The sequence below is a fragment of the Setaria viridis genome, chromosome 7, assembly GCF_005286985.2.
Source record: "Setaria viridis chromosome 7, Setaria_viridis_v4.0, whole genome shotgun sequence".
Lineage (NCBI taxonomy): Eukaryota > Viridiplantae > Streptophyta > Magnoliopsida > Poales > Poaceae > Setaria > Setaria viridis.
The window spans coordinates 14,064,656-14,074,649 of NC_048269.2; the positions used below are offsets into that span (position 1 = coordinate 14,064,656).

Here is a 9,994-nt window from a genome sequence, read left to right on the forward strand (position 1 = left end):
ATTCTTACTTTAAACAGTGGGATGTAACTCCTTCGAACTGCATATGTAATTTTTTCATAATGCATATGTAATTTTTATGGGTTCCGAATATGGTATTTTTCTGCTAGATCTGATGTGTCTTGTTTGATTTGTTTTTATATGTCAATACTTTTTTGTATTTAATTCTTTATGTATTAAATCTTGTTGCTGTTTATATTAAATTTGGGTGAGCAATCCTTGTTTCACTCAAATTTTAGTACCCAGATTTTGTGGGTGATTTGGCTGCCGAAATCACCGGTGTGAAGGCAGCCAACAAATCACCTAGATTTTTTATTCTACATAGATTTGGGTGATTTGTCTACCCAAATCACTCAGGCGATGAGAGCCCTCAAATTACTCGAGTGATGGATAGACAGACCCAAAATCATCAGTACGAATGAATCCAATATATGATGCAAAACACTTTCTTTTTATTATACAATTATTATACAATAAACTAGAGATATTTGCATTAACAGCACAAGCACATTAACTCGGTAACTTTGAGCCCAAAAGAACCCAAACTTAACTGAAGTGCTTTTACATCATCACTCGAACTGCATCCAAGGGATGTATACACCACAAATCTCGTCTTCAGTACATATTGTAATGATCAAAAGCGCTATATATCCAATTCAAATCACAAAGATTTGATATCTTGCCAGCGCCAGCCGCCAAGCAACAAGAGGCCATCAAGACAGGGCGACGTTTAGCTAGTGTTGGGTGTTCAAGCCAGGAGCGAGCACCTCGTCGATGAGCCTGTCCAGGTTGCGGATGGACCTTCCGCCCGGCCTCGCCGCGGCCACGGCGCTCTCCCTGAGCTCCGTCACGCGGCGGTGCATCTCCTTCCCCTTCTCCCCCTCCATGGCCTCCCGTATGAGCGCCTCCACCTCGCCGCGCCTGACGTCGTCGCCGATCTCCATCCCGATGCCCCACTCGGTGCGCTTGAACCGGCAGTTGGTCTGCTGCTCCGCGAAGAATGGCCAGCACACCATGGGCACGCCGCCGCAGATGCTCTCCAGCGTGGAGTTCCACCCCGAGTGCGTCAGGAACACCCCCACCGCCTCGTGCTCCAGCACCGCCGCCTGCGGGCACCACGTCGACAGCATGCTCCGGCCCTCCGTCGCCGCCGCGAACCCCGCCGGCAGCCCGGCGCCGCCGGAGTCGCCGCCGCCCTTGACGAGGTCCGGGCGCACGTTCCAGAGGAAGGCATAGCCGGTGTTGGCGAGGCCCCACGCGAACTCCGCCAGCTGCTCGGCGGACATCACCGTGATGCTCCCGAAGTTGACGTACACGACGGAGCGCGGCGGGCGGCCGTCGAGCCACCGGAGCGGCGCGTCCTGCTCCTTCCACAGGTTGGAGCCCATGGCGGCGACGGGGCTGTCCCGTGGCACGGTGTTCCGCGCTGCAAGCGGGAGCGGGCCCACGGTGTAGACGGGCGGGAGGAGTTTTGACATGGCGTCAAGCAGCGGCGCGTCGAGCTCGTCGAAGGTGTTGATGACCACCGCCGACGCCTGCGACATGCCGGCGGTCTCGTGGATGAAGAAGTTGAGCATGACGTCGTCCGGGTCGGTGGTGCGGACGAAGCTTGGGAAGTCGCGGAGGCGCAGGTCGGCCGGCGCGGCGGGGACCCAGTCGATGACGGTGTCGAGGTAGCCGTCGGTTAGCTGGGCCTCGTCCCGGAGCGGGACGAGGCCGCGGTCGACGAGATGGCGGTAGTGGTAGTAGGTGATGAAGCCGCAGGCGCTGGCGGTCCAGAGCGTGGCGCAGCGGAGCCCCAGCTCCCGCGCGGCGCGGAGCGCGAACGTCATGGTGCTGTCGGCGACGACGCAGGTGACGGCGGGGCGGCCGTCGCGCTCGGCCTCGTCGTTGAGCCTGGCGACGAGGTCCTTGAACCGCGGGAAGCAGGTGGTCATGGTGGAGTGGCAGAGCGCCGGGACGTCCTGGGTGGCGTCGGCGTCGCAGGGCGGGAGGCCGTCGTCGATGGCGGCGAAGCGGAACCCCGGCGCGCCGTCGAGCGCGGCCGGACCCCGCGCGCGCAGGTGGCGGCGGTGGTTGAACTCGTTGTTGACGAAGGTGACGTGGAAGCCCCGCGCGTGGAGGAGCTTGGCCAGCTGCAGCATCGGCGTCACGTGGCCCTGCGCCGGGTACGGGATCATCACCGCGTGTGGCGGCTGGAGCTGGCGCCCCTCCCCCTCCGCCGGCGGCAACGACCCCATGGCTTGCTCGGACCGGTACGGTGGCGCGCGCGGAAGCTGTTGCTGGAACTGGTGGAGTGGCTACGTTGGTCGTGTTCCACTTGCACTTGAGCTCCTGCCGCCGTTTGCTATACACGGAGTATGTATATATATCTTGTGTTGGCGAGAGAGGTGTTGGTGGGCGTGGTGGATCGCCGGGGATCGGGTGGCGCCGATGCGGTCTGCGCGGCGAGATCGATGGTGATCCGTGCATTACTGTACGAACCATATCTCATCAATCAGTGAGCAGAGCACGCGGCGCGCGAGAGATTCGTGGCCGTGCGGTGGTGCACGCACGCCGCGCAGCTGCGACGATTTTTTTATTGTTGGCGTACGGCGTGTGATTTGTTGGGATCGCGATCGATTCGTACATCTGGGATCTTCAATCAAAGGTTGGGCAGGGCATGGTGTGGTCCATGCTTGTTGCTCTTCCTTTTTCTATTTGCACGTAAAACAAAAACCAGGGTGCGTTGGGATTCTTCGCTTTAATTTGATCCCATATCATGGCCGGCCAAGTACACTTCATGGTACAGGTTATTAGTGGTAATCTCGCAAGTTGGTAGTGTTGAGAGACAAGCGAGAGGGACAAGCGAGAGGGAAAGATCTGTATTTATTCAACTGGAGAGACAAGCGAGAGGGACAAGCGAGAGGGAAAGATCTGTATTTATTCAACTGGAGTTTGTACAATATATACATAGAGAGGGAGCGTCAAGAACGGACATGTGCGTCAATTCCCGAGCGCCGGTGATGTCGGTTCGTGGGAACCGCTTGATGGATGAGATCACCATTGATCTCAATGTTTTTGTAACACTCCTCCTTAATCGAATCCAGCTTTGATCACCCTCCAATTGAATTATTATTCCTTCAAGATATATGTTAAGAAATCTTAGAAATATATATGTAGATAGATATATCAAGTAAAACTCCTCAAAACCCGATGGAAAAATAAGGAGAATAATCATGATATATAAATGTTCCTTTGGATCCTTGTCCGTGAAGCTCATAGTGTAGTCCAAAGAATTATATGCTTATAATCACCATTGTTAAAAACCTTCGTGGGGAAAAATAAATGATGAAGCATATAGCTTATGTTGATATTACCTCATTAAAAACTTTGGATGAGAAATCTGAAGGGGAAAACTCATACAAAGAAAAGAGTGTAATATGATGGCATAACAAGTTATTTTATCAGAGAGAGATACTCCCCCTGATTCTTGCAAGTCTTTTTTTTTTGAAAGCGATTCTTGCAAGTCTTTGAGTTGTCTCATACCAATCCCCTCAACACATTTTTAGAATGAAGAGTATGGTAAAGACTTTGTGAATAAATCAGCAAGATTGTCACAAGACTTTGTCTGCAAGATGTTTATGTCCAAATTTTGCTGAAGCTCATGAGGATAAAACAATTTAGGAGCAATATGTTTGGTAATATTGCTCTTAATATAACCTGTTTCCATCTGAACAACACAAGCAGCATTATCTTCGTAGATAATGGTTGGTGATTCGAGGGAACCAGCTGTAACAACTCTACCTAAATTAAGTGCTTTTAAATATAAACCAGTGGTTAATCACTAAGTAAAAGAAGTGAAATGGCCATTTTAACCCTAAGAAGCTCTTTTTGGAGTTTAAAATAAAACTTGAGATTTTATATACAAACTTAAAATTCTTCCCAAATAAGAGTTGTAAAACATTTAATTTTAAACAACTTTTGTTAAAGGAACTTTAACTAATTCGGAGTGAGACGAAGTCAAAAACAGCAATCAAAATCAGAGTACTAAAGAACCCTATAAACCTCCAAAGTCCTGGAATTCAAATTTTCATCCAACTTTGCAAGCTGTTATCTCACGATTACATATCTAAACCCAAGTCAGGCTCTTAATAAAAGTTGTAGTCTCTCGAGTGTGTTCCAAATTTGTTACACTGACCCAGGTCCAAATCGAACTAGAACCTGTTCAAAATCTTGGTCAAAGTTGGGTAAAACAGTCAACTCAGCCCCTGAGCCCCACAACGCTAAGTCTGAAAAACTGCTCAGAGTGCACCTCTTGGCGAGGGCGTTCCTCCAAATTTCTGAACTAAACTCAAGAAATACCCTAAATAGAAGTTGAAGTCCTCAGTTTGTAGAGCAACTCCTTCAATAACACTGTGGTCTAATTCAACTTGGAAGCTGCCCTAAAATTGACTCAAACATGGCTAAGTTTCTGAAATCCCACCTCTCCGGCCAATTTGACTAAGTCTGGATTTCCAGATTTTTGGCCAACTTTAGCACGAGATATCTCCAAATCCTTTCACAATCTAAACCAGCACCTTAAACCAAGTTTGAACTACGTCCAGAGTTGAACAAGTTTGCTTAAAAGAGTTTTGAAAGTTGAGTTACAAAATCTTGAGGAAGGAGCTCCCAAAGCTGGTCGGGCTTACTGCCCCAAGGGGCCTCGACGCCCGCGCGCCGCATGCCGCGTGGCTGCCGGCCACCGGCGGCTCGCCGGCGCCCTATCACTGGCGAGACAGCGACAGGGCGAGGGCCATGGCGCCCAACCCGCGCCTGCGACAGGACGGGGCGAACGCCGAGCTAGCCAACCGCCGGCCGCGCGCGTGCCCTTCCTCCTGCCGCGTTTCTGCTCCGCCCAACCGCGCTTCACCCACCCGCCGGAGAAGCTGCCACGCCGACGACGCCCCGCGCCTCCGCCCGCTCGCCCAACCCCCGCGGTAGCCCTCCGCTTCGCCCGCCCGACAGACCGGAGGCCTCAGACATGCATCGCCCGAGGCCAATCGCGGCCGGAGACCACCCGGAGCTCCGCCTCCCCTGCCTAATGGCGCCGCTGGCCAATGGCCACCTCGCCTGCGCACCCGCCGCTCCCAGCCTTATCCTTCCTCCATCAAAGCCCCGCCTCGACCCTTCGCTCCACCTCTGCCCTATAAAAGGGTCACCCTCACCGTCAACGCCACCCTTTGCCACCGCCCACAACCACGCCACCACTTCCTCCTCTGCGCCGCCGCTAAGCTCCCATGGAGCTCACACCTCCGCGCCACCCCGCACTCCGGCGACTTTGCCGCCCGCTTCGCCACCCCCCCGCGCACGTCGCCGAGCAGCCCGTGGCCTCCCCGACGCCGCCGGTGTGCCGGAACGCCGCCTGCACCGCCGCCAACCGAGCTCTGTCGCCGCCGCCACGTTTCGATCCCCGCCGGCCATCTCTGTCGCCCCAACCCCGCCAAACCGAGCTCAGGTGAGCCCCCGCACCCCTCCGGCCACTTGTGGCCCCATCCCCGCCGGCGAACCGCCGGGGATTTCCTCGCAGCCGCGCGCGCCCCGGGGACGACATTGCGTCTCCCCCGTTCTTTCCAGGGGCCTGGGCGCAAAACTTAGGGACCTCTGCATAGTTAAACCATAGACCCAGGGGCTAACTTGCAAGTTTACCACGGCTTTTCTTTTAAATAATAGCCAGAAATATGGTTGAACTTTGGAAATGCCCAGTAAAACGTAGAAAAATCATAAAAATACCAAACCACTTTTGTTGGAATCCTTGCTCTGTCTAGTTCCCAAGAAAAATAAGTTTGCTCATGTTACTGTTGTAAATAATATCCTATGCTTTTAATCATGATTTAGGCCTTTTAAATCCTAATTAATAGAAGAAAAGTGGGGAAAATGTGAAACCAACTCTGTGATGCTTGTTTCTATGTGAGGAAGCTCAGAAAAATGGTTAGGGCCCTGGTCTAGCACTTTAAGTCACTATTTTAACTTTAAATTGGGAATCTAAGTTTAAATCTTCCTTTTTGCATAAGTTTTGATCCAGAGCTCAAAAAAATGTGAAACTAGTTGGTTTAATTTTTTTTTGCTGTGTAGTTTGCAGGAAAAATATAAGTTGTTGTGCAAATCAGAAAGAAAAACACCTTCCTTGTTAAGCATGTTTTATTAAAAGGAAAATAGAGTAAATAGTTATCCTTCTCCAAAAATTATGAAAAATTCACCAAAGCTCCTGTAACATGCCCTTAAGACACTGGTTAAGTTTCACCCTCTGTTGCACAGTAACTTTGAAGATAGAAAAAGTTAAGCTCATATTACCTTTAATAACAAAATGCATGTAATTTCTTTTTAAGTCATCCTATGGCCCCCAAAATTTTACGATAACCTAGTGATGGCTTAAGTGAGGTGCTGTAATTTTATCAGTGCCTTTAGCTACTGTTTGGATCTGAAGTCATTTTGGTTAATTAATCAACCTAAAGGAATAAAAGAAAAGCACAAATCCTAATACGATAAATAAGTGAAAATTGAAGGAGGTACATAAAAACATTCAGAAGTAAGTAACTATCCTAATACACCCGAACCACCCAAACACGACCTTTCACTCTCTTTATGCAACTCTAAGTGCAAGAAAACTATATATGTACACAATCGCCATCCAACTCGAACTCAAGTTTAAACCGACCACATTCGTTTGAAGTTGCATGAAAGTTGAACCTCATCAAAGTGAATGTGGCTGTTGCAACTCCTTGTCTTAAGCCATGCCTTGTGTCGTTGAATAAACGCGCGAGTCCAACTAAACTTTTGCATGTGCATGTCGTATAGAAGCAAATCTCGCCGACGGAACCTACGAGCTCCACCCGGCACCGGAGGAAGACCCCGTTGCGGAGCTTCACCACTTGGAAGGCGAGCCCGAACCGGATCAAGACCCCGAGGACCCGCTAACTTTTCCTGAAGGCAAGCCCCGGTGCATGGATCCCCTGTTTTACTTTATGCAAATTGTGGATGCTTATGTTTGCGCATTTACATGTGTAGGAGTTGATTGAAACCGTAGATGCATGAACTTAGTACCTTGTTTGAATACTAGTTGCTAAAGTCGAGTAGTTGCAATGCTTAATAGGTTTCGGTAAAAGTCGAGTGATTTCCTGTCACTCGCGAGTTATAGGAGTTGAATGTTTATTTATCTTGCAACTACAAGGACGACGGACGGGGTCGGGCTTATGTTCGATACTTGGTGGTTTTCCCCATCTGTCTAAAGGAAATTGATCCAAGGTCGAAACGTGTCGGCATTCGTGATCAAGTGTTTGAAAGTACTAATCTCATACCTAGTATGGGATGGGGAAGCCTAACTGGGACGTGGCTTATACTCCTGCTGTCCTTGGAGGTTCCCATGGTGCATCATGTGGGTGCAGTGGCGGCCACAGTACGGCAGAGGCCGGGACTGTGGAGCATTGCACGTCAAAGGCAGTTTGGCCCTGACATGTGCCTAAGGTATCGATAGGGACGGCTGACAAATCAAGCGACCCTTCGTGGTGCGCGGATGTCGTGAGATTAGGTTCGCCATGCATGGTTAATAAATTCGAGTCGATTCGTCTGCCTCTCACAGTTTGGGACTACTTGATCGCTATTCTGCACTGAGTAGTGATGGAATATGATGATGAGATTAAGTCGATGCTTGTTCTTTAATTACTTGGAAACCATGCTTGCTTAGTATGAGTTGCTAATCTAGACTGGATAAAGAACGTAGAACTTGAGCTAAAATATTGAAAGTAAGGACCAACTTTAGACGCTTTTGGCAAAGCAAACCCAGAGCCAGAAAGCCTTGCATGTCTCGATCTTGGTAAATACAGTTTACCCGACGGGTCAGTCTTGCTGAGTATTAGTTGCTTAGCCTTGTTGTGGCTTAATCTTTTCAGGTGATGTCAATAGTTTGGTTGTTGGTACCACTTGGCCTACCCAGCTCCCTCCGGGCTGGACAGTCAAGTGGGATCCCTCCTCGGACGGTGAGGGCAGGGATTTTTGATGTCATGATCGTCTTCGTCGTGATGTCATGTATTGACGTTTAGCTTCCGCTTGTTTTATCCGACTTTTCGAACCTTGCACCTTGTTTGGATTTCAGAAACTCTGATGTAATAATTTGTGGGACTAAGTGAATGTGATGGAATGTTGTAATCTATGTGCTACTCACCTTCGTGTGAGCGATGCTTCTCGATCCTGTTTAAGTGGTTCATCGGATGAAATCCGACGGTCGACCAGGCTGACTTGCTTAAAGTGCATAATCGCGTGTCAGGCGACTTCAATGCATTTTAGTCAGGTTAATTTGGGCGGTTCTGCCACACCAATACCACAAGACGTAAGTATGTGGTTTACCATTCTACGAAGCCGTACACACTCATGTGATGCTTCAAATAATGCAATTATTTCAGAATGGTTAGTGGATGTAGCTATCAAAGTCTGTTTGGAAGACTTCCATGAAATAGCAGTTCCACCTTGCAAGAAAACGAATCATGTTTGCGATCTGGCATTGTGGGGATCAGATAAGTAGCCAGCATCGGTATATCCAATCAAAGCGGATCATTATTCCCCTTGAAGAAGAGGCCAAGATCTTTTGTGCTATTGAGATATCGAAAGATATTCTTAACTCCAGCCCAATGGCGTTTGGTAGGAGCATTGCTATATCTTGCTAGTAAGATACATAAGCGCACCAACAGCACTAAGATATGGGAATCCAGGTTCCAATATCTCTTCTCCATCTTCCCTTGGTCTAAATGGGTCTTTCTCTACGTCTAGAGATCTGACCACCATGGGAGTTTTAGATGGATATGACTTATCCATATTGAATTTCTCCAATATCTTTTGGGTATATGCACTTTGGTGCACAAAGGATTTCTGAAGGTAAATGCTCAAGTTGTAGACCTAAGCAAAATTTGGTTTGACCCAAATCCTTCATTTCAAACTCTATCTTTAAATGATGACGTGCTCCATCAATATCTAGTTCATTGCCAATGATATTAAGATCATCAACATAGATGGAGATAATGCAAAATCCTATGGGGGATTTTTAAATGAAGATGCACGGGCAATCACCATTTTTTGTGTATCCCTTCTATAGGAGAAATTGACTTAATCGGTTGTACCACATCTTGCCCAATTATTTTAAGCCATAAAGTGACTTCTGCAACTTGACGTGATACATGTTGCGATTTGCCTTAGGATTCGGTACATTGATTCCGTCGGGAACCTTCATCTATATATCAAAATCCAGTGACCCATAGTGGTATGCGGTCACTACGTCCATCAACTGCATAGATAGATGATTTTGTACTACCAATGATATTAAATATCGGAAAGTTATTACATTCATGACTGGAGAGTAAGTCTCATTGAAATCAATGCCAGGTCTTTGCATAAAACCCTGTGCTACAAGCCTTGCTTTATATATCACCACCTCATTATTTTTATTCCGTTTCCGAACAAAAACCCACTTGTATCCCACAGGAGAGATACCATGATGGTAGGCATTGCAGCCAAGAATACTTCTCTTTTGTAAAGTGAGGCTAACTCCGCTCAATTGCATCCTTCCATTTGTTCCAATCCGAGCACTTTTGGCACTCTATGATGGATTTAGGATCTGGATTAGGTTGAAGGCATTCAGCAATTTTCTCGGAGAAATATGAGTCCACAATTGTAGCTTTTCTATCAAAAGTCTACCCAGTCTCAACATAGTTGATGGCAATTTCATGTACCCTTATAGACTCATCGTGACTTCCCGAAACGATGTCTAGGGTCTTCCGATGTCCCAGTCTTAGAAATGTGCACCAACGAGCTAGGTCGCGGAACATCACAATCCACTTGATACGAAGTATCCATTGGTGTCCGTCAACTGAAGGTTGACTTCCATTCACCATCTTTCTTTGCTTGCTAGCATTAGAATCTCGCTTGGTAGCCATACTTCTCCCTCTCTTATTGTTGAGTGGGAGTTGAGTGGTTTGGTGCTAGAAGGTCG

General features: G+C 48.4%; 1 protein-coding gene across 1 annotated transcript; it reads right to left on the reverse strand.

Annotated features, from left to right (window-relative positions):
* Nucleotides 1-429: 429 nt before the first annotated feature.
* Nucleotides 430-2,351, reverse strand: LOC117862572 (7-deoxyloganetin glucosyltransferase). The gene has a single exon (XM_034746064.2). It carries the CDS (start codon nucleotides 2,235-2,237, stop codon nucleotides 732-734), a length of 1,506 nt encoding a protein of 501 aa, XP_034601955.1. The 5' UTR covers nucleotides 2,238-2,351; the 3' UTR covers nucleotides 430-731.
* Between the last annotated feature and the right edge of the window lie 7,643 nt (nucleotides 2,352-9,994).